At 60.3% G+C, this 24,496-nt stretch overlaps 2 protein-coding genes across 3 annotated transcripts in view; one reads left to right on the top strand and one right to left on the bottom strand.

The window, feature by feature from the left end:
• LOC121155054 (leukocyte immunoglobulin-like receptor subfamily B member 3) overlaps window positions 1-24,496 on the top strand; it is a 163,604-nt gene that overhangs the window by 37,616 nt on the left and 101,492 nt on the right. The window lies entirely within an intron of this gene.
• On the bottom strand, window positions 3,834-6,396 carry LOC121154946 (natural cytotoxicity triggering receptor 1-like). Of its 2 annotated transcripts, none has more exons than XM_040978111.1 (7): window positions 6,122-6,396; window positions 6,000-6,035; window positions 5,612-5,896; window positions 4,910-5,188; window positions 4,726-4,776; window positions 4,125-4,175; window positions 3,834-4,011 (listed from the first exon to the last, which is right to left on the bottom strand). In XM_040978111.1, the coding sequence occupies exons 1-7, from the start codon at window positions 6,153-6,155 to the stop codon at window positions 3,854-3,856; spliced, it is 894 nt and encodes a 297-aa protein (XP_040834045.1). In that variant the 5' UTR covers window positions 6,156-6,396; the 3' UTR covers window positions 3,834-3,853. The 2 variants fall into 2 exon arrangements, with proteins under 2 accessions (XP_040834045.1, XP_040834046.1); XM_040978112.1 differs by having other exon boundaries at window positions 4,125-4,172.

Here is a 24,496-nt window from a genome sequence, read left to right as displayed (position 1 = left end):
GGGGCGGGCATCACCAGCCATTCCTTCCTGGGAGCTGGAGTCCCCGCCTTCATGGGGGGGGTGTGTTCACCCTCCCACCCTGCTCGGGGCAGTCACCGGGTCAGCAGTGGCTTTCCCTGTTTTCCTAGCTAAGCAGGGCTGTCCATCTCTCACAGGCATCTTCTGGGCCTGCCCAATGAACAGGTTAATCCCTATGCGAAGGTGGCACCACGGGATCCAGATGGCAGAGGTCTGAGCCAGGGATGAGGGCCCCATCCGGGAGGAACCACAGACACGCCATTTCCTATGCAATGTCTCCTCATGGCATCTTGCCGTGCACACGGCCCATCAGGGGGTAGTGCGATGCTGTGGTGAGGTGCGGGGTCAGGGAAGGACCTCCCACCTGTCCTTGCAGTGGTCCAGCCCCAGGGCTCTCTCCCGTCTCCCACCACATCAGTGGAAGACACATTCACAGCTCCACCGAAGCCTCATGCCCACCCCCTCCTTGGACTCCCTGCAGCCCCTGCCTCCCAGGCCCCTTGCCCTTCCCCGCTTCCCCCATGCCCCCTGCTCTTCCAGGACCCCCACTCCCCTCAGGCCCCATGACCCCCTACTCTCCTGAGGCCCCATGCCCCTCATCCCCCTGGCTACTGTCAGGCCCCATGTCCCCCCACTCCGCTCTCCCTGCCCCCAGGTACTCCCTGCTCCCTTGAAGTCCCCATGCCCCCCTGCTCCCACAGGCCCCCACCCCCTCCCACTCGCCTCAGAGTAGAGGGGCAGGGCACTGGGACCCCAGCCAGGACCCCCGCTTTCCCTTGGGTGTGCCGCTCTCTCACACCCTGACCACAAGCTCTGGCACAGAACTGTTCACACTCAGGGGAGCAAGTTGCAACTTCAGTGCAAGTTCTAGAAGGGCAGGGTTTGGAGGTGGGGTCCATCAGGGCTGCTGGAGTGGATCCCCGCACTAGGAGGTGACGGATGCAGGGCGCTCCGAGGCAGTGTCTGTAAGGAACGCTTTCTGGAACACGGCTGGCCCCATCGCTGCCCTATGGGCTGTTCTGCTATCGCTGCCAGGGTTGGGCGGTGCCACTGGGGATCTGCCGCCCCCCTGGCTGCTACAGGAAGCCAACCGCGGCCTGGGGGTGAGCCCACAGGAAGGCGCGGGTGGGCGCTGACCGGCGCCAGGCCCAGACGCGCCCGCAGGAGCCCGAATCGGGCAGCTGTGTCACCAGATACGGAAAATAAACAAGAAAAGCAAAGCAAAAGTGGGCATGCATGGCACAGCCTCAATCCGACAAAACCTGTTTTAAAACCAGCAGCAAGACAGAGTCGGTCCGAGAGCTGCCGTTGTCTGGGTGCTTTGCTGTTGGCACCCTCTGTGCGTGCAGTGGTCTCCATTCCTCGGATTTGTTACCTGGCTTTTTATTCTTCAGGAATTCCTTCTCTGTTCCCGACGCCTGACTTACCTACTGCCTTCTGAAGTCTGAACTGAAGGGTCCTCAGGCTGGTCACACGGTGAGCCACAGGCAACCCACTGAAGCCCGGCCTCTGTGCCCTCGTGGGGTCGGCTGGGAGGTCCAGGCTAAGGATGCGAGTCGGGCAAGCTGTCACCCGCATCCCGCCGCGACCTCCAGGCTTTGGGAAGCACCTCCAGGGCCCGGCACGATGGCTCAGTGGCCAAACCCTGGACTGCGCCAGGGATCCGGGCAGCCCCACTTCCATGCAGCTCCCTGCGTGTGGCCTGGGAAAGCAGTGGAGGATGGCCCAAAGCCTTGGGACCCTGCACCTGTGTGGGAGACCTGGAAGAGGCCCCTGGCTCCTGGCTTCGGATCGGCTCAGCTCTGGCCGTTGCGGCCGCTTGGGGAGTGAATCAAAGGATGGAAGATCTTTCTCGTGTCTCTCCTCTGTGTAAATCTGCCTTTCCAATAAAAATGTAAATGTAAAAAAAAAAAAATCACCTCAGGACAGCCACGCAGATGTGGTGGGCAGAGCCTGGCAGCAGCTGCCTTGACCTCCCAACCATGTCCCCCAACCCTGAGAACCCGAGGCCAGGGGGCCGGCCCGGGGACCCCAGGTCTGCACCCCAGGTCCGTCAGGGGGTCCTGGGGTGTAAGTGGGGTGACAGCAGGGACCCTGCAGGCCGGGTATGGGCCTGCCTGCCATCACAGCCCGGCATCCTACCTGCTGCTGTGGCCGGAGGAGGCGCGTGTCAGGGTTCAGCCCCGAACCCCCAAAGCCACCCCGTGACGTCAGCAAGGCCTGGGCCTCCGACCGAGACCACCCCTTGTTAACGCAGAGGGCTCCTTCCGCCCCCAACAGGAAGTCCTGCCTCCGCCTGGGTCCCACGAGCCAATCACAGAGCTCGGTGGAAGTTGCTTTGTCCCAGGAGCCAGAGGCCGGAAGTCAAGCCTGACCTGTGTTGTTAGTCTCCTAAGTTGAGCACTGGGTGGGTGGTTGGCATTGGCGTTTGCACCGCGGGAGGCTCCGCGTGGCTTGGACAGAGCTCGGGTGTGCAGAGGAGGCTCCGTACAATGTGCGGGTTTTGCTTCTCATGCTGTTCATTGTTGAACTGTAACTTAGACGCTTGGCACCCACACCTTCCAAAGGCACGAGGGTGCTGGGCAGATCTGAGGGTGGCCATGCATGCCAGGGATTCCGCAGGCCCACAGTGGCCGTCTCACCCCCTCCTCAGGGACATGAAAGGCGGCACCGCCTCACCTGGCCTCACTCAGACTTAGGGCTGTAGGCCTCCATGCCAACAGGGCGAGCCACACCTGCCCGGAAGGCAGTTTACTGTCCACCCCTTACCAGTCCACGTACCTGCAGAGACACATTTAGTGTCTAGAGCTATTGCTGCAGCTCTGACCCTCAGCCTGGAGCCAGACCTGTTGCCCAGGGCCTGACCTGTCTGGGGCCTGACCCGCTGCCCAGGGCCTGACCCACAGCCCGGGGCCTGACCCGCTGCCCGGGGCCTGACCCGCTGCCCGGGCAGAGCAGGGGTGTGTTGCCTCCTTCCCGCTAGCTGACACCTCTGGCCCTTCCTGTTTTGCCTGTGGGCTGTTCAGGTCGTGCACGGTCACTCACACCTTTTTCTGTGTGAGAACTGTCTCCCTCTGCCCTCCTGGACACAGATGGACGCCAGGGTTGGGGCTGGTGGGCACACACGCTCAGGTGTGCAGGTGGGTGAGTTACTGGCAAGGAGGGTGAGTCTACGAGGTGGCAGCTACGCCAGTCAGCTTTGGTCATGTCACTAGGCTGTCCTGGCTCCACGCTGCGCACTCTGACACCTAGAAACGGCCCGCGTTCCCACTCAGTTCTGTGTCCTCGCAGCTGTCACTCATTTTTATCTGCTTGTTGGGAGATCCGAGTCACCAGTTGCCATCCCCTGCCCCAGGCCGAGGAGGGAGAGAATTCCCTCTGGGAGGACCCTCAAACGCCACTGCTGGTCGGGCATGTCAGCAGAACTGGCACAGAATCTGACATCTGGACGTGTGCGGTGGCCGACACTGCCACCCCAGGGGCTTGCCTGCCCTCGGGTCTAGACGCTGGACGGGATCTGGAGACACATGGTGGCAGAGGAGAACACGAGATTCTGTATTCAGGGTTTTGGGACTCTGTGCTTCCATCACCCCGTTTACTCCGCTAGCACCTTCAACTCGGCAGGCCTCCCCTGTGCCCCGCCCCGCTGTCACCTCCCCCAGACCCCATCCCGAATCTGCCCACCTCGCTGCTGCCACTCAATCAGCTCCTCTGGATTGCTCAGGCCTGCAGCCCAAGGTTGAGGACCACTGTCAAGTGCACTGGTCTGACCCCATGTCTCCCTCCTCACCTGCAGTGCGCCTGCCCCACACCCCCACCACCCCTGCCCTGGGCATCAGTGATGTCCCAGGCTTCGCCTGTGCCCCACACTCCCCTGTGCCCTCCGCCTGCTGCGCCAGTCTTCAGCCACGAGCCATGTCATGGCCACCAGGATCAGGACAGCCATGCCGAGCCGGAGGAGGTTGTGGGTGGTGTGGTCCCAGACAGCCGGGCCTGGCATGGAAGCAGAGCAGCTGCCATAGCATGCCAGAACACCACAGGCTGTCATCTCTTCCCAGACCAGCCCTCCCGGCCCCACTCCTTTGGCGTCCGAGTCATTGGCTCACCTTGCGGGAGTTCCTGCCTCATGGTTCCAAGGCTGGGCTCCCCGGAGGCTGCTGGCAAGCAGGACAGGGGAGAAGGGAAAGTGAGATGCTATTGGCCACCCCGCCTGTAGGCGTGCCCAGGCACCTGCTGGCTCGTCAAGGTCTCCACCCCCGCCTGCCCTGGCCAATGGCTCCGTCCAGCTTCAGTGGCTGGCATGAAGCCCACAGGCTCAGTTTTTTTTTTTTTTTTTTCTGAGAGGGTGTTTATTTCCTGAGCAGGTGCACAGCAGCCCTATGTTGGGGACACCGGATTCCTTTCCCGAGAAATTCCCTCTACTGGGAAGTGGCTGTGGGGAGACTGGGGTGTGAAGACAAGCCATACACAACACCCCGGAGCCTTACAAAACTCAAAGCGGCAGGCATCCTCCACATGGGCACACACGTAGAAAATAAACAGACATGAAAGAGAGGCCACACCCCTGCTGGGTCCTGCCCTCCACCCTGACCAGGCAGAGGCCACGTGGTATGGAGATGCCGCAGCGAGGGGGCAGTGCCGACCCTTCCCCCAACCCCCATGGGTGGCCAGGCCTCAGGCTCTCCCCAGGGACGAAAAGGTGCTCACCTGGGGTGCTGGGGGGGCCCAAGGGTTCCAGGCTGCTGTCTCCCACATCTCCTGTGGATGGTGACCAAGAGGAAAATGTTGGACTTGGGGGTTTCTCCTGGTCCTTCCCTGGCCCTCGGGGGTGGATGTGTCCCTTCTCGACTCCCACACAGGGAGACCTGGAAGCCTGGGGTGGGGTCCTCACCTGTGACCAGGAGCGTCACGGGCTCACTGGGGAAGGACCACACGTGCTCGTTATAGGAGCCATAACACCTGTATTTCCCTCTGTGCGCTGTGGTCACAGGGCCCAGTGGGAACTCGGCCTGTGCAGTCCTGGGTCTGGCCTGAGTGTGGCCGGGCCGCCCCTCCCGGAGCAGGAGGAAGGTGCCCGTGCCTGTGGCCATTCGGCAGCTGAAGGTCACGTTCTCCCCGGAGGCCACCACAGGTGCCGGCAGAACCAAGAGGGAGGGTGTGTCATATAGTCCTGTGAGAGAGAAGGTTCTGGTAGCAGGTCAGGGAGACCTCAGCAGCCGCCTTGGGGTGTCCCACCTCCCCACATTCCCCACTCTTCCGCCATGTGCACAGCTCTCCCTCCCCAGAGGCTGCAGGCTTGTCTCCGGCAAACCACACGGGATGAACTCAGAATGCTGGTGCTGCCCGTATTGCTCTCCAAGCCCTGCGGACAGGTCCCCTCCGGCTTGGAGACGAGGGCCTCTGCTGCAGGCAGTGCTGTGGTGCCTCCCCGGCACTGCCCTCCCCGGGCCTGGGAGCCCCCTGCTGCAGCTCCTCACCTGTTCTAGGTGATTCCAGAGCCTGTCCTCTGCTTGGATGGGCGGCCTGGAGACCACCCTTGTTGAGCGTTATGCCAGGGACAGCCCTGCCCAGCTGGGGTGCACAGGGTCCCTACCTGTGACCATGAGGTCCAGGGGCTTGCTGGGTTCTGACCAGAGTGCCCCATAGCGGCAGGAGCAGCTGTACCGCCCAGCGGTGCGTGAGGTCACAGCCTCCAGGAGAAACTTGACTTTTCTCTTGCCCTGGGGCAGTTCTGCTTTCCCCAGGGCAGACATGCTCCCTTCGAGGGATAGCTGGCACTCCATGGCCCCGGGGGCACCCTGGCAAAAGATGGCCACTGGCTGTCCGTTAGGAATCAGGACCGCGGGCTCAGCCCAGATGATGGGCCGAGCCAGGTTCTCTGGAAAGGAATTGGAGGCTGGGGTTCCAGGAGCAACCTGTCCCACCCAGTGCCCCACCCTGGTCCCCACAGGGTTAGCCCAGGTTATACAGGAAGGACTCACGCTTCGGGGTGATGACCATCTGGCTCAGACACAGCTCTGGGAGGCAGCAACAGTAAGACACGTTGCTCACCCCCCGCCTGGGACCCCGACCCGCGCCGCCTTCCTCCAGGGCTGGCACTCACCGAGGCAGAGCAGAACGGGCAGCGTGGGAGACATGATGCAGATCTGGCCAGCGGCGGGGACACGGAGGGCTACAGCCAGTCAAGGGCACAGGATGTGGCAGGCTAGGCCTCACGTTGTCATGGGGATGTCATATCGGCGTTTTTACAAGAAGGGCCCCGACCACAGTGCCCATGACACATCTGGCCACACCCGCACACCAATCCTGTTGCTGAGCCAGCCCCTGTCCTCGGTGAAGCTATGCCCACCAGGGCAGGCAAGCGGCAGGCACCCCAGGACAGACTTGGGAGTCGAAGTGTGTGTTGGCCGGTGGTGCTCAGGTAAACGCCGTCCCACTTGTGCACTTGTGGCCTCTGTCGTTCCTCCTGTCTCCGTTCCTCCTGTCTCCGGGGCATCGCCAGGACAGGAACAGAGTCTGCACAGCCACTTTGTAGCCCCCGAGTGTGGCTGGTGCAAAAGTGTGGGGAGCGCTGGGGAGGGCGCTGAAGCAGACAAGCTTGGGGCATGATGGTGTGCAGGGCTGCGCATCCACACGGAGCAGGAGGCCAGGAGAGGAATGGGGGTGTCCGTGTTTCCCATGTAGACATCTCCTCGGGGAGTTCATCTAGACCCCGACATTCAAGCTTTCCTCCCCATGAAGAACATACAACACTGGCTCTGTCCTCTTTGTAACACTGACCAAAAAAGGCAGGTGCAGACCACAAGCAGGACTTTTCACAAACGGCGACAATGTTCCCAACCAATACCTAAAACTGCAGACAAGTCCTCCTGGTCCTCACCGGGGGGCTGCAAGGGAGGGCAGGGGGACATGCTGCATGCCCTCCAGTCCTCCCAAGAGTGCAGGGTGCAGCCACCATCCTGCCTCTGGCCAGGAGGACATGTGTGCCTCCATCTCTCATTCCTGTCTCACGTTTGGGCAGGTGCATCTCTGGGTAGGTCTGCTGGGCAGGGCTGGTGTCCAGGGACCCGGTTAGAAAAATGACCAGCCGTGAGGACATCTGTGCCCAAGCTAAGCTTGGAGGGCCTCGGAGGAGGGGTACCAGGTCAGGTGCCCAGCCTCTGGCTGTCGACCTCCAGGGCTGGGTGCTGTGGGCGTGATCTGCAGTGGACCTGAGTGCCACCATCATGGAGTAGCTCCTGACGATGACCAAAATGCCAGGATTCGAGTCCCACCCCTGGCACTGCTGAGGGCAGGGCCAGGGTCACCATGTAGTGTCTCCAAGTAGGGCTGGAACCAACTATGGCTTTCTTGTGAATTTCCAATCTTCTGTTTCTAAATTTTTAACATTTACTTGAGCAAAACAGATACAGTGTGCAGGTCTACTGCTCCCCGCGTATCTGCAACAGCTGGGGTGGGCCAGGCCAAAGGCAGCAGCAGGCAGGAACTCAACGCAGGCCTCCCGGTGTGTGGCCGGGACCCAGGCCTCCCCGTGTGTGGTGGGGACCCAGGCACCGAAGCCACCATTGCTCTTTCCGGGATCTGCATTAGCAGGAAGCGAGAGCCTGGGGCTGTGGCTGGGAACCCAGCTTGGCCCCCTGATGGCGGACGCGCGGGCGTCTCAGCCACCAAGCCATGCCCTTCCTCTTGTTCACGTGACACACACCCTGCAGCTCTCAACCTTAGGTTTCTGGGGCGGCCATCTCTCCTTGCACAGGTGTTCCTGCACAGAGGCGGCTTCGGTGTCCTTCCTGGGGAGGCCGGCCATTTTCATCGAGGGGAAACTGCTCTGTGGAGTCTTTGGTCCAACTCCCCCGGCCCCCGCCCACAGGGACACTTGGTACATGCCTCTTCTCTGGAAGGTGCTAAACCACGGCCCCAAGCCTGCAGGGGCAACATCCTGTCCAGGTTGGTCGAGCACTCAGCACTTCCGTTCTCAATGGAATCAAAGGCTTCAGGTTGAGGTTTCGTTTCTGGGACTGGCTGGTTCACTTATTTTTTTAAAGATTTTTTTTTTTTAATTATTTTTTTAATTGGAAAGGCGGATATACAGAGAGGAGAGACAGAGAGGAAGGTCTTCCGTCCGATGATTCACTCCCCAAGTGAGCGCAACGGCCGATGCTATGCCGATCTGAAGCCAGGAGCCTCTTCTGGGTCTCCCACGCGGGTGCAGGTTCCCAAAGCTTTGGGCCGTCCTTGACTACTTTCCCGGGCCACAGGCAGGGAGCTGGAAGGGAAGCGGGGCTGCCGGGACTAGAACCGGCACCCATATGGGATCCTGGGCGTGCAAGGCGAGGACCTTAACCACTTGCGCCACTGCGCCGGGCCCGGCTGGTTCACTTCTTTGTGCCCCTGGGGACGAGGAATCTATCCTTCCTGGATGTGTGTGTGAGCTTGTGGCTGGCCTACAGCGGCCCGTTGTTATGCTAGAAGCTGGACCCTTGGTGAGTGTACAGAGAAGTACCAGGTGCTTGGGCACAGTTCATGGAGCATGAAATTCAAATATACATTTTGGGAGCAAAAAGGTTTAGGAGCACTCTTGTAATGGTTATGGGAAATGTGCATCATGAGAAAGCTATAGCTTTCCCACATTCTGGGGTGCTGGCCTGCGGACACATTGTTGAAAAGAAAGTAAATACAGACACAGCAGAGCCTGGTGCCTGCAGTGCCAGCATCCCATAGGGGCACCTGTTTGAGGCTCAGCGGTTCCACTTCCCATCCAGCTCCTTGCCTGTGGCCTGGGAAAGCAGCACAAGACGGCCCAAAGCCTTGGGACCCTGCACCCGCGTGGGCGACCTGGAGGAAGCTCCTGGCTTCAGAATGGCTCAGCTCTGGTTGTTGTGGCCATTTGGGGCGTGAAGCAATGAAAGGAAGATCTCTCTGTGAATCTTTAAAATTAAAGAAGAAAAAGACCCACCTTTTAAAACGGGTAAATCTATAAACAATAGTGAATGTAAGCAGCGTGGTTTTCCCACCACCGCCCGTCTGATCTACGCATGATGTGAACATGACTCTGGGCTCCCGGTCCTCCTCTGGGCCGCCCAGGCCCGCTGGCCTCGGTCAGGACCCGGAGCCCCTCCTCCCTTTGGGACAGATCTGAGCTCCCCCAACCCAGCTTCCCCACTGACCCTTCCGAGAGCTTGCAGGGGGGCGAGGGGCAAAGCCGTTCACCTTCTAGTCCCTCCTCTGGGTGTGCCCTCTGGCGCCTGCTCCACCTGGACTTGCCTGGAGCTGAACTGATCTGAAGCCAGGGTCTAGGAGACTCTTCCTCCTCTACACGTGGGTGCAACGTCCCAAGGCTCTGGCTACCGTCCACTGACTTTCTAGGCCACAAGCAGAGGGCTGAATGGGAAGTGACTGCGCGAGGACACGAACCGGTGCTCACATGGCACGCCAGCACTGTAGGCTGAGTACTAGTCTCCTGTTTCAGCACCTGCTCTCCAGCCTCTTACACCGTGTCCCTGCGTTCTGCTCATTCCCGCCTCCTAGTTCCACATCCCCACGGACAGGAGTTTCTGAGTTAAGGTGGTGCCTGCTTCCATGCAATCACTTCTGTGTAACTCCCCTGGGCTGCTGATGGGTCTGGGATGCCACTATTGGGAATCTGGGCTGGCTCACCTGACACGCCCCTGCCTTTTCCAGGACCGCCTGCCTGTGCACCCGAGGCTGTGGTGGCATACCTGGGCCATATGGTGAGGCCCAACGGGGCACAGAGGAGTGGGCGCTCGCAGGACTCGGGGTGCAGTCTCCCAGCGATGGTGCTGTGACAGGGAAGCACTCTGCTCCTTGGTCCCCGAGGTTTTATCAAATAAGACACAGGATGATGACATACATGGAAATGCTCTCTCCTGGCCTCTCAGCGCAGCCCTAATCCATGGACAAGTGGACAGGAAGGGCTTGTCATCGGAGCCTGAGAGAGAAGAGATGGAAGCTGAGCAAGAGCGTTCTCCTTTTTAAGGACCGTTATTTTATAGCTCAAAGTTGTCTTTGTGTGTTTTTCATGTATAGCACGAGGTTTTCACACACAGTGGAATGGCTAAACAGAGACAATTAATGTATGTGCTAGCTTACGTTCTTTTTTTTTTTAATGCTGGGAACACTTGAAAATTTTTTGGCAGTTTTTTTTCTTTGTCTTCTTTTTCTTTTTAGCAGTTTCAACTACACTTACTCCAGTTGCCATCATGAACAGTGGCTCCCAAACTTCCTCCCATCTGGCTTTATAACTGTATCCTTTGATTTATAAACACACACACACACAGAGCCCCTGGTACTCACCATTCTTTTTCCTCTCTTTTTCTTCTTGTTCTTTTGTTAAATCAGAGGTATTTCTATTAACATCTTAGTGTTAACATCGAAATTATGAGAACATGGATTGTACATTTTAGAGTGGCTTCATGATGTCATCACTCTTCCAAGCCGTATCTGTGGTCTGCTCTGAGTGCTTTGTCAGAATGCCCTGTCACACACCGGAAGCTGCACATCACACTTCCTCTCATTTCGAATATGAAAGGAGCAAGAAAATGGAAACGGACTTATCTTGACAAGGCCAGGAATAAGCTCTCATCTTCCACTGCAGACTGCTGCTCTGGATTACAAATCAACTCACACTTGCAACTGCTCGTGTAATGAATATGCTACCAACTTTTCTTAGTGTTGCCAAAGATCCAATTATTTCAGGATTAACCCACTCTCCCAGGTCTCAGAGGCAACACTAACATGCCCCAAACAGGAACATGCTTATCATGTGTGCCACTCCGGAAGGACACAGCAGGAACACGCTTACCACGTATGAAACTCCGGAAGGACACAGCAGGAACACGCTTACCATGTATGAAACTCCAGAAGGACACAGCAGGAACACGCTTACCACGAGTGCCACTCTGGAAGGACACAGCACGAACATGCTTACCACGTATGAAACTCTGGAAGGACACAGCAGGAACATGGTTACCACGTATGAAACTCCGGAAGGACACAGCACGTTCTGCTGGAGCTTTTCCAAGGCAGGGATCTTTCCTTGAAGGAAAGCTGTGTGCTTAGCACAAAGAGGAGGAAAAGTGGCAGGCATGTCTTATCATGGTGGCTTCTCCGTGGTACCCTAGCGGCATCTTACCAGGTAGCTCCTCATCAAATGCCAAATGCAAGACTTAAATCAGAAGTGACGACGCTCGTGTCTCCAAACATGACTTTTTTTTTCTTTTGCTCCAACTTATGTTTGACAAATAGACATATTTTTAAAAAATCAGTTATATGCCTACATTTCAGGACTGAAATTCTTAATGTCTCAGTATAACTGGATATCCTCATCCCACTTGCAAACAGGCCCGATTCCACGGGGCTGTGGAGAGTGCCTCCAAGCCCACGTCTTCATGGCTTCCCAGTGTCCTCACCAAGGTCCTGCCGGAAGTCTGCCTCTGCACCTGCGCTCCCTGAACTGAGTGCGGTGTTTCTCCCAGCAAGGGCACTGGGGCTTTTGGCACGAGAACTTCTAATCCATCAGCAGAAACTTGCTGTCATTCTGGTCTACCAAAAAACTCGAGGATAACGACCAAAGTGCAAGCTCAGAAAAGGAGCACACTTCCCGTGAGTCATGCCAGAAGCAGCTGCCGCTTCCCTCAGCAAGGACCACCGGCACGGTGCAGAGTGGACTCCAGCCGGGCCAGGCTCTCCGCTCTGTCTCCAGGCCCTGGAAGCCGGCAGCCTCAGCTATCTAGAGGAGTCCTCATCCTTCCACAGGTGACGCTGCAGTGCAAACGCTCTGGTGTCTCTGCATTCTGCAGTGGAGCCGTGACAGGTATTTTTGACGTGTCCAGAGTTCTTATACATCAATTCCAGAACGAAAGGCGTCAATAAGGAGAATTGGCAGGTTTCGGATTGGATGTTAACTCGATACATTCTTTTAATACCATTGCGAGCTACCAATTCCGATCCTGCTGCTCTTGGATTTCGATAAGCCAGCTCCATTTTCTGCTGACGAGCAGTGCTTGTGATAACACAACTGAAGCTGCGGGGAGGCAGAGCCTGCCCAAGTCAAAAGGGCCAGATCCCGTTCCTACAGATTCCACTCTCTCGTGCAGTCAGTGTTTTTGTGGGTGGGGAGTTAGTCTTGTCCTCTTGAGTTCTGGCACTGTTTAAAAAAACAGTTGCTAGTTGACAACTGGGCTTTGAGGTCACGCTTTGTCTCCCACGACGACACCACGGTCCACACTCACCAGTGGCCTCCGTTCTGCTTCCCAGCACCCACAGCCCTCTGCTCGTACGGGCCGTCACCTCCCCCACCCGTCTCACTTAGCACCATGTCCCCCAGGGGCACGAGTTTTGCTGCAAACATTAAGATTTCACTTTTTGTGGCTCAAACCCACTCTGTCATGTATCTGCCATGCTTCGGTATGTGTCCACCTGGGTGGGCGTGGCTGCTGTGGACCAAGCTTCAGTGACCAGGACCTGCAGATACCGGACACTGTGCTTTCCCCCTTGTCCCTCCCTCACTCCGTGCTGGGTCTGTGCTAAGAGGAGGGAGCACAGCATCCATACTGTCCCCAGACTGTTGCAGATAAGTCGGGCAAAGGAGCTAGAAGCCAGGAAACTTGGTTCCTGGAGAAGATGGGAGTGGGACTGCGTGTTTGGGGAACTCAGCTGGGCTGTTATCAGGCATGTTGGAGTAAAGCGAAGCACGGGGGCTAGCAGCCAGGGAGGCTGCACAACCGCCCAGTGTTGCATCAAGTTAAGAAAAAGCATGTTCACGGGGGAGCACCTGGAGATTCTAAATACACTCTTCTGGAAACCCGGAGATCCCAGTCGGCCTCTTCCAGAAACCTGGGAACCTCGGACAAACTTCCTGAAACCCGGAGACCTCAGACGCGCTCTTCCAGAAACTGGAAAAGCCCCACGGTGCCCTTCTGGAAACCCTTGACTGGCAACACAGGAGAACTTGCATTCTGATGCGCTCTTTCTAGAAACACAGGGCTGGGGGCCTTAGGCTAGAGCCTAGTGCAGAGGCCGCACCACAACAGGGCGACAGCGCTCTCTGCTTCTCAGGTGGGGCTGCACGTGGAGCCTTCATTCCATGCGGGAAGTATCAGGGGAGGGGAGAGTGCCTCTATCTCGGGGAAGCCCAGAAACCACCTCCAGCAGGCGCCCGGCTTAACACCAACGAAGACACGGGAGGATCTTCTGGATCTCCACTAGGCAGGGACAGAAATGGCACTTGGTGTTGCATCTTCTCGAGGGTGACGCAGCGCCCAGTGCAGTCGCAGGGAAGGCGTCCACAGCTTCCTCTGGGTCAGGGCAGCTTTGGTCTGGGGCCAGGGTGCTCAGAGCCATCCTGCTCATCACCAACGTGAGGCAATGCGAGAGCCTGGGGCGGACCCCAGGACTCGGCTCACCGGGAGCGTGCTCGGCATCTTCACGGCAATCCTGACCATGTCCAGTTCTGCTCTCCTCTCTGGGCAGAAGGCGCTGGGCCGGAAGACACTACGCCGGAAGACACTACGCAAGTTGCCCAATACTGTGAGCTGAAGACTGGCTGGGAAGCGGGGGACATCTCACTCAACTTTCTGAGATTTTTCTTCTGGGAATGGGGAGAGCTGTCTGTCCCGCACAGTGAGAAGGGACACCGCCAGGGAAAAGTGTGACGTTTGGCTCTGCGGCATGGGACCAGAGGGTGGGGCCGGGGAGTTGACCAGCTCCAGGAGCAGGGTTCAATGAGTCTTGGGGGGCTGGTAGCTTGCCTCTGATTCATTCAGGCCAACCTGTCTTAAACGAGTGATCTGAATCACGAAGCACCCTGTTCTGGTTTTATCCAGGACACAGGGCGGGCACGTGGAGGCGCTCATAACACGTTTTCTATTTGAGACTCTCAGCATTGTGTCCCACTGTAGTTCTGCGCAGGGAGAAAAGAGGGGAGTTTGCCAACTGTCACAGAACTGCAGTCAGCAAGAACTGCTGCAGGAAGCAATGCAGGGTGCCACCTCACTGAGGTGTGAAAGGATTCCTGGTCTCTGGCGCCATCACGCTGACATAGAAACAAACGACTGTCTTCACACAGCAGGGCACTGTGGGCTTGTAGGGCAGGGACGGACAGGTGGACCCTGGCTGCCCCGCCCCGTGAAGGCAGCTCTGTGCATTCCTTCCAGGCCCTGCGTCTGACTCCTCCCATGGGCACCTGTGACTGGCCGTGATGTCCGGTGCCCACCAATGCACCCACGCAGACTGGACTTGCCAGCATGACGCCTTCCTTCTCAGAGAGACAAGCAAGCAGAGCCCCCAGCGACCAGCCCTGCAGCCACAGGGCCCTGATCCAGGAGGATCCTGGGGACGCCACAGCGTCCACACAGAGAGAGGACTCGAGGGAGCCAGTGGGCAGCAGCGTGCAGTGGGATGTATCATTCCAGCCTGAGACCAGGATGTGCTCCTTTATTCTGTTCTCTGAACCCAGATGCCCATTCTGTGCCACAACACGGAAGCTGGTGAACACAGCCTGGGGAGTGTGGGCATTCCAGAGCAGGACACTTGGTGAGCCCAGAGCCCAGCCTGGGGCAGGCGGTGCTGCTCCACAGGCGGCCTGCAGGGGGTGCTCTCCCACCTGAGAGGGGCAGGAAGGAAGGGCCACCCAGCTCAGGGCAGGAGAGGACCACAGGTCAGTGGGAGGAGTCCTCCTTGGCTACCCTGGGCACCTTCCCACGCCTGAGCCATGGATTGGGCCATAACACCCCCAGGGAACAGTCTCTGGGTGGGTTCCTCAGCGTCAAACCAAAGCCCCTCTGGGACAGCACATCATCAGATCCAGCGGTGGTTGGTGGTCGCAGTCTCCCTGAGTTCAGTGCTGTCCTCTCCTGGGGTGACCTGCTGCTGTGCCCCGGGTCCTCCTCACGCTGAGCCAAGCCTCCAGCAGCAGAAACCCGAGCAGCAGCAGGACCAAGCCCGCCACGCCCAAGCGAATGAGATTCTTCACGGTGTGGTCCTGGGGCTGGGGGGCTGCAGGAGGAGAGAGGGGTGAGGTGGGACGGCCCTCCCTGCAGCAGCCTGAGCCCTGAAGCTGAGGGTGCTGCTTTATCACATGTGGGAGAGACTGGCTGGGGGTGTGAGGGGCTGCTGGGTGGACAGAAGGGGAGAGGATGATGGTGGAAAAGCCCCAAGTCCTCCCCGACAGGAGCACTGAGGCTGACCCAGCCCATGGCCAGGGTGAGGTCAGGGGTCACGCAGCGGCAGCACAGAGGGGCTGATCACCCCCCATGGCCAGGGTGAGGTCAGGGGTCACGCAGCGGCAGCACAAAGGGGCTGACCCACCCCAAGCCGGTGGAACTACTGCTCCTCTGCCCCTTGGTTTCAGAGTGATTTTATGGATGGCGATTGCAAAGAAAGCAGAAGACAGCACTGTAACAGAAAGGTAACTCCCACACTCTGCTGGCCAAGACATGTTCAGCCACTATAGAAAGAATCTGGAGTGCCTCTGTGTGACCCCAAATCCCCAAATCCTGTTTCTGGGCCTCAGCTTTTTTTTTTTTAAGCTTTATTTATTTTTATTGGAAAGGCAGATATACAGAGAGGAGGAGAGACAGAGGAAGATCTTCTGTCCGATGGTTCACTCCCCAAGCAGCTACAATGGCTGGAGCTGAGCCAATCCAAAGCCAGGAGCCTCCTCCAGGTCTCCCACGTGGGTGCAGGGTCCCAAGGCTGTGGGCCGTCCTTGACTGCTTTCCCAGGCCACAGGCAGGGAGCTGGATGGGAAGTGGAGCTGCCGGGATTAGAACCAGCACCTGTATGGGATCCTGGCGCATTCAAGGCAAGGACTTTAACCACTACAATATCACGTGGGGCTCTGGGCCTCAGCTTTGAGGACCCCAGCTTTGAGAGCGGCCTCTTGCAGACCTGGGCTGCATGCCTGAACTTGCTGTGTGGTTAACCTATGGTGGCCAAGACACAGAAACAAGAGACGCATCCACTGGAAGATGGATGAATGAGGCAAGTGTGGCACAAATATCACAAAACAGAAACCCCAATGACAGCGACGGACCAGAGGACCCGGGCAGAAGTGAAATGAGCCAAAAACAGGAAGGTGAACATGCTGGGATCTCAACAGCAGATGGAACCTCAGACACCATGGAACCTAACAAAAGCTGGAACCTGAAACACCACGGCATCTTTAATAAACGGCATTTCTCAAGAAACCCACAAATATGACATGAGATGTTCAGAGTATTGTACAAATGCAAAATAAATTTGAAAAGATACGTTATTTCTATCCTAATTTTTAAGACCCCTGGGCCTCATCTACACCTCCCACTTGTTCTGACTCTCAGGATAACTGGCCTGGGATCTGACACCCTCCCATTTACCCACCAGGACCATATCCCAGGAGCCTAGCTTGGCTCTTGGGCTGCTGTCCACGGTGCTGGCGGCTAGCTCCAGTTCAGCACCATGGTCAGAGTCCGTAAGGAGGTGGAGCTCCCACCATCTTCTGGTCCTCCGCTCTGCTCCTCCTATGCCGGGTCTCCCTGCAGGAATCTAACAGACCACTGGCTGGAGCACGTGGGACAGTCAGAAGAGGTCTAGGGTTTTGTCCGTGGTTTGCTTGAATCCAAACTCCGCACACAGCCCAGTTTCTGAACAGGAAGAGCTCAGAATGCTGGCTCCTGTCTCGGTCTGTTTTCCGTTGCACAGACTTTCAGTTGGAAGGGATGGAGGCTCTGTTTTGGCACAGGATTGCAACTCCAGGTCAAGGAGTCACATGTGCTGATGGTCTTGTGGGCAGACCCCGAGAGGGCTCAGGGCATCACAGGGTAAGAGCTCTACCCAAGCTGGCTTTTGCAGCAGATCTCCTTTCAGGATAACTCATTAACCTGTCAATCACACGAGTAGCTCAGTCCATTCTGATCATCTCTTGGAGATCCGAGAGAACTCGTGAACTCAGGAAGCTGCTGACAGGAGGGAGAACTGAGGGAGCCGGTGCTGCAGTGGTCAGTCAGGTCTGATATGTTAAACAAAGGGCTTCCCATGAAAGGGCTGAGTGTCGGCAGGGAACACGCCAGGGTGTTCAGGGAGAGAAAGGCATGTGGCCCTGGCTTGGTGAAACGGAGCCACGTGCTGTGGTCAGCGGCTCCAACAGCCAGCTCAGCATGGAATCGGTTCCACACTGGATGCCTGCGGGACACATGCTTGGGTCCAAGGGCACGTAGGCTCTGGATAGGACTGGAAGCATTTCTGGAGCAGGTGGGTGGGCAGGATGATGGGATACCAACTTCCATCGGACATGGTCACTAGCATACCTCCCAGGGCCGAATCAGACAGCAGGTGGACTGAGCTGGGAATGCAGCCAAAGTATAACCAGAAGAGAGGGGGGAGGGGGGCACCCAGAGAGGCGGGAGCAAGGGGGGAGGGGCTGGAGCTCTGTCAGCTGCAGAGGAGGTACAGGTCAGAACACCCTGGCAGGGCATCCATGTGGAGGTTTGCGCCTCTCAGAACCGGCTCCACACAGGACCCCTTAGAACACAGACGCTGAGGTGAGTCCAGCTGCAGGGCCTTCCAGCACCAGCAGTGAGAAGCTGGTGTGTGTCAGCCTCGTGGGGCAGCCTGGTCCCAACCCACCTGCTCCCCCTGACCTCGCCCCGTCCCGCCTCTCCGAGCTCCTCTCAAGGGCATACCTTCCCAAGCCGTGTTAGTCTGCACTCGTTAGGTGCCCTCGGCTGTTTAGCTCACTCAAACCTCACAAGTCCTTCAGCACCGGTTTCCCTTCTCACAGCCTGAAGCGCGGCAGGCTCTCAGTACTGGGAGCTCGCTGCCTCCACTTCCTGGCTTCTCCAGTCCTCACCAGGGCATCTCCTTAGGCTCCTGGCATTGGCGGGTGGGAGTGTGGGGGAGGGAGCTGCAGGTGGTCCAAGCTCCCCAGCTTCTGGCCTCCTCCTCCTCCTCAAGACCTAGGCTGGCCAATGTGGGTGCCTTTTCCAAATTCAACCAATTAAAGTTAAATCAAATTAAAATTTCAGTTTCCCCCACCTCACTACAGCCACACCAGAGGTCATCAACAGCCATGGTGACTGCAGCATTGCAATCCCACCATTCCAGAAAGTTCTGTCGGACAGATCTCTCTCTTCTCCGCCCCTTCCCCTCCAGGGTCTCTCTGGGACCCCTCCCTCTCTGTCTAGGTCAGCCTGCCTGACTTCAAACCCCACAACCCAGCAACCTTAGCTAAAATGCCACACACACCTTGGTGTCCAGCTCCTCCTCCAGAAAGAGCTCTATGGAGCACCGTGAGGCTCCAGCAAACATCATCACACACCTGCCAGATGCTGAAATGCGTCATCTTCTGCTTTTTACAACCGTGAAGTGAGTGCCAATGAGAACCCCACCCATGGGGCATCACCAGGGCCCGTCTCCTCAGGGCAGTGCCTGCCTGTGAGGCTGGCCCTCAGACGGGTCTCCCACCCAGGGGTACCCCATATGCTGAAATGCTCTTCCTGATGATGGACCTGGATGGGGGGGTTGAGGAAGGGATGGGTCTCAAGCAGACCCCACCAATGGGCCTGGTGCCAGAAGCAGGAGAGCCCCGCCCTTGGCACTGTGAGTGGTCACAGCCGGAAGATAGACGCCTGCAGGCAAGCTGCCCTCACCAGACCCCAAGTCTGCCAGAACCTTGGCCATGGGCTTCCCAGCCCGCCTGTGCCAGGCCCCAGGGGGCTCCTGGGTACTCCTAACGGGGACAGGGAGCTCCCAGTGTCCCAGTCCAGACGGCCCAGGCACACAGGACCAGGGACAGGGCGGGAGAAGGCCAGCTAAGTCTTGGAGATGAAAGTTTCTGCTATCAACATTCTCTCTCACAAAGAGGAAGCTTGCTTGCATCATTTGCTTCATTGAAAGTGGCAGACAGGGTCCCAGCCTGTCACGCCATGTCATTCTGCCACATCAGAAGACCAGGCTTGGGGACCTGTGGGCTCACACGCATGGGGGCTGTGCATTGCTCAGGGAAGGGGGTAGGGGGATGTGTGTGGGGGGACCTCTGAGGGAGAATGTGACAGTGAGGAAAGATTTCTAGGAGACTTACCAACGCACCCACTCACACGGGAGACCTGAGCTGGGTGAGTTAGCATCTACCACTGCTGACCACTGCCTACAGGCACATACAAAACCTAGGCTTGGTGGGGGGTGGTCTGGCAGGACTAGGCCACGGTACCTGCACTGAGTGTCGAGGTAGGGGATGGACCACAGTGCGCTGGGTCATGACGCTAACCGGCATGAGAGAACCGGGTCTGGGATAGATTCTGTATGGGTGTGGGCCAGCCTGGCAAGGCCGCATACCCACCAGAGAATGCTGGGATAGGAGGTGGGCCAAGTCAGGCTGAACCAAACAGCCACCAGTGTATGTGAGATCCGTGACTGGGAGCTGGTCTGACAGGAGACCCTGGGGAACCTCCCTGTTAAGATGCAGCCCCAGCTGGTGCCCACGAGAACTGGGGCAGGGGGCAGTCAAGATCAGGCCGGGCTACATGTGGGTCAGGCCTAGAGGTGGGTCAGGCCTAGAGGCGGGCCAGGCTGGTCAGGAGTGAAACGGCAGGATGCAGACCAGGCCGGGGTGGGGTGCAACACCGACCAGTTCACATTAGAGCTGGCACTGGGCACTGACTAAGCTGCAGCAGCCCCCAGCATGAGCTGGGCAGAGCCAGGAGGCAGCACCCACCGGAGAATGCCAAAGGGAGACAGGCCACACCAGTCTGGGCTGCAGCAACCGTAAGCCTGAATGCAAGCTGGCTTTGGGGCTCGACCGACCCGGGCCAGGTCACTGCATCTGCTGGGGCACGCAAGAGCCAGAGTGAGTGCTGACTGGCTGGGCCTTGCCAGCAAGTATCAGAACAGGGTGAGTCGTGTCAGAACAGACCACAGCCCCACCTAGAAAGTGTAAGATCCAGGGCTGGGAGTTATTGGGGTCACTTCACCAAGTGTCTGGGTGGGTGAATTCACAAGGTGGATTCTGTCAACCAGTGGACCCGGTTCTGCCCCTCCCCAGGCAGGACTACGCACAGAGGGGCTGCTGTTTTGGAGGGCAGGGCAGGGGTGCTTGCTTCTAATTTGGCCTCTGTATGGTCCCGGGTGAGTTGCTTAACCTCTCTGGTCTCCTGAATAAGCATCTCCTCTGCCCTACGCTGAGGAAGGAACCAGTGAGTTCCCCGGGGCAAGGACTCAGACCGGTGCACCGCCAGCAAGGGCCAGGGGAACAAGTGCCAGCCAGCTGATACCACTGCCCAACAGGAATTTCGACATGCAGAGTTGGGGGTGTGGGGAGGGAAGAGAGAGATCCTCCATCTGCTGGTTCACACCCCAAAGAGCCCCGAAGGCTGAGGTCCTGCCACACTAAAGCCAAGACCCCTGGCCCCCATTAGGGTCTCCCACACACATGACTTAGACCCGCCTCTGCTGCTTTCCCAGGCACATCAGCAGGCAGCTAGATGGAAAGTAGAACAGCTGGGACTCAAACCAGCATCCACATGCGATGCCAGTGCAGCTGGTGGCAGCCTAACCTGCTGCCCCTCCCCCAATTCTGGTTCCCCTTTTCTAAACACATGAAGTTGGGGTGGGTCAGAGAAACAGCCATATTCAAGCAAGCAAGAAGCCAGGGAACAAGCAGGTGGGAACTCAAGGGCAGCCAGTGGTGAAGGAGCAGCCCTGGGCCTCAGCGTCCCCTCCCCACGAGCCGGCCCTGGGCCTCAGCATCTCCTCCCCACGAGCCGGCCCTGGGCCTCAGCGTCCCCTCCCCACGAGCCGGCCCTGGGCCTCAGCGTCCCCTCCCACGAGCCGGCCCTGGGCCTCAGCATCCCCTCCCACGAGCCGGCCCTGGGCCTCGGCATCCCCTCCCCACGAGCCGGCCCTGGGCCTCAGCATCTCCTCCCCACGAGCCGGCCCTGGGCCTCAGCGTCCCCCTCTCCGCATCCCAACTCTGCCTATCAAATACGCATGTCAAAATTCCTGTTGGGCAGTGGTATCAGCTGGCTGGCACCTGTTCCCCTGGCCCTTGCTGGCAGGGACGGTTCTGAGTTCTTGCCCCGGGGAACTCACTGGTGCTTTTGCCTGCCGGGTTCCAACTTTCCAGGCAGGACAACACAAAGTCTGCCCCAGCGCGCACGGCTGGTCACGGTGGGCTCAGAAAACCACGGTGGCCACCAGGGGAGCTCCAGGAAGCCCCGTGGAGACAGCCGAGGTGTGGCCAGAGGCCGGCTGGACCCGCACCCAGCCCGGCTCCCCCACGCACCCCACTTCTCCAGAGGAGCTGGAAACACGTTATCACGGCTTTCCCAAATCTAGTGGTTCAAACTCTCAAGGTCAGCCCAAGTCTAGGTCCCCTCGGCATGGCGGGCACCCCGCTCGCCCGCCTCCCCGTGCACGCGGACCCGCTACCTGAGACCTCCCCCTGCAAGCGGACCCCGCTACCTGAGGCCTCCCCGTGCACGCGGACCCCGCTACCTGAGGCCTCCCCCTGCACACGGGCCCCGCTACCTGAGGCCTCCCCGTGCACGCGGACCCCGCTACCTGAGGCCTCCCCCTGCACATGGGCCCCGCTACCTGAGGCCTCCCCCTGCACATGGGCCCCGCTACCTGAGGCCTCCCCGTGCACGCGGACCCCGCTACCTGAGGCCTCCCCCTGCACACGGGCCCCGCTACCTGAGGCCTCCCCCTGCACGCGGACCCTGACTACCTGAGGCCTCCCCCTGCACGCGGACCCCGCTACCTGAGGCCTCCCCCTGCACGCGGACCCCGCTACCTGAGGCCTCCCCCTGCACGCGGACCCCGCTACCTGAGGCCTCCCCCTGCACGCGGACCCTGACTACCTGAGGCCTAAGGGACAAGCGAAGCCACAACCAGGAGCGCCCCACCCCGAGCCTCACCTTGGGGGAGACCCCCCGAGAACCCCTCCAGTTCCTCCGGGTCTCCTACCTGTGGGACCCTGGCGTCCCTCTCATGGTTGCTGGTCCCCTCGGCGCTCGCTGCACGTGGGGGTGTCAGCGACGCCTCTGGGGACACCTCGGTCCTCAGCCCGCCCGCAGACCCGCTGCCGTCCTTCCAGCTGGACCTGGGCCCCTCCATGGTGGACGCCAAGCCTGACGCCACGGCCGCCGCCGCACGGGCCTCGGCAGGACGACGTCCCCACACCCTGTGCACGTAAACGGCCCAGACTGGCGCCCTGGGCGGCCTGCTGACCGCACGCTTGCTGGGGCGGAGGGCATAATGCGGGGCCGACTCCTCGACGAGCGAGGAGCGCCACTGGCCCAGGCCCGGCCGGGGCTGAGGCGAAGAGGCCCGGAAGAAGGTCAGCACGGCCAGCGGAACTCCGCCCAGAGGGCGTGTCCGCGCCGCGCTCCGCCCAGAAGGCGGGGCAGGCACACGCCGGGGGCGTGGCCACAGGCGGGCCACCCAGAGGGCGAGTCCATGCAATGCCCCACCCAAGAGGCGGTGTCAGACTGCTTCAGGGGGCGCGGCCATCGGAGCCCCGCCCAAAGGGCGTGTCCACGCAGCGCTCCGCCAGTAGGCAAGGTCAGGAGGAGCTGGCGGCGGGCGTGTCCAGGCAGTGCCCCGCCCGGTGGGCGTGTCCAGGCAGTGCCCCGTCCAATGGGCGTGGCCGCGCGCCCGTCCCATCCCGCCATCCGGCACGTGGGCGCGGAGCCTTGGCCGGGGCACCTGACAGAGCCCGGGTCGTGGCCTCACAGGGAACCCGGGCATGACCCTGCTGACCCGAGACCAGACGGATCACCCCATAGAGGACACCATATAAGGGCACCCCATATAGGACTCGGACTAGAGGGAAGGGCCAGCGGGCACGGAGCATGGCCACAGGACCGAGGGCAGATGGACCTGCGAGGGCGGGCACGGGCGATGGCCACGGACCGAGGGCGGGCGGACCGGCAGGGCGGGCACGGGCGATGGCCACGGACCGAGGGCGGGTGGACCGGCAGGGCGGGCACGGGCGATGGCCACGGACCGAGGGCGGGCGGACCCGGCAGGGCGGGCACGGGCGATGACCACGGGCCCGAGGGCGGGCGGACCCGGGAGGGCGGGCACGGGCGGGGCACACAGGCGGCCGGAGCGCACGGGGCGGCCGGAGCGCACGGGCCGCCCTCCCGGTCACCGGCGGGCGGAGTCGGGGCGCCCTGGGCGTGCCGGCACCGTCGCCGTCGCCCGCGGACCCATGGCGGCGGCCCCCGCCGAGGCTCCCGCCGAGGCCCCCGCGGCCCCGCCGGCCTGCCGCTTCTTCCTGGAGGGCCGCTGCCGCTTCGGCGCCCGGTGCCGGCAGCCTCACCCGGGGGCGCCGGGGGCTCCGAGGCCTCGCCCGGGGGCTCACCCGGCGGCGCAGGCCGAGGGCGCGGCCAAGAAGCCGCCGCTGCGCACGGCCGCGGCCGTCATCCAGCGCATCCGCTGGGACCCGCGCCTCGACCCCGCCGACTTCTCGGTGGGCTACGCCGACCGCTTCCTGGGCGTGCGCGAGGAGCCCTTCGCCGCCTTCTGCTGGGACGAGCCGCTGGCCGCGCTCGGGCCGGGCGTGCTGGCCGTGCCGCAGCACCGCGTGCGCTACTTCCGCTTCCGCGGCCGCCTGGTGTGGGACCGCGCCTCGCGCACCGACCTGGTGTTCGGCTCGGGCGCGGCGGCCGGCCGCGGGCCCACCATCCTGGACGCGCTGGGAGACGGGGACGAGGACGCGCCTGGAGACGGGGACGAGCACGCGCCTGGAGCCGGGGACGAGCGCGAGGACGCGCCTGGAGCCGGGGACGAGCACGCGCCTGGAGACGGGGACGAGCACGGGAGCGCGCCCGGAGAAGGGGACGAGCACGCGCCTGGAGAAGGGGATGAGCACGAGGACGCGCCCGGAGATGGCGACGCGCAGCGCAGACTGGATGCACACCGGGCCCTGCACGCACAGGGGCCTAGGGCTGGCCCTGCACGACTGGAAGGGCACGCTGCCCAGGACAGAGGTAGTGGGAAGCCAGCCCGGACACGGCCCCAGGAATTGGGTTCAAAGGAGCAGGGAGAGCCACGCGAGGAGAGTGGGCTGCATGACGCCACCGACCCGGCTGCCCAGGTTCAGAGCGGAGAGGTGGGGAGATCGCTGAAGCCAGCAGTGCCCAGCAGGGCCACGGAGCTGCCAGGCCTGGAGGGGTCGGGGTGGCCTGCTGGGGAGCTGGACGCAGCGTGGGGCCCCAAGGCCGCAGCACCTCGTCCACCACGCCCCACACACTTCGTGGCGCTCATGGTGACCGAGCCCGGGCTGCAGAAGGCGGTGGCACGGGCCCAGGAGTACCTAGTTCAAGCGGCCCCATCCTGTGCCCCGTTCCTGGTGCCCCCAGAGGCCCTGCACCTGACACTGGCCCTGCTGCGCCTGGCCGGCCCTGGGGAGGAAGCAGCGGCCATCGGGGCTCTGAGACGGGCACTGTCTGACCCCGACTTGCCGGCACCCCTGCAG

The sequence above is a fragment of the Ochotona curzoniae genome, unplaced genomic scaffold, assembly GCF_017591425.1.
Source record: "Ochotona curzoniae isolate NIBS_2020 unplaced genomic scaffold, NIBS_Ocur_1.0 contig_2861, whole genome shotgun sequence".
NCBI lineage: Eukaryota > Metazoa > Chordata > Mammalia > Lagomorpha > Ochotonidae > Ochotona > Ochotona curzoniae.
Note: the sequence above shows the minus strand (reverse complement) of the source record. Positions and strands in the feature narration are given on the sequence as shown.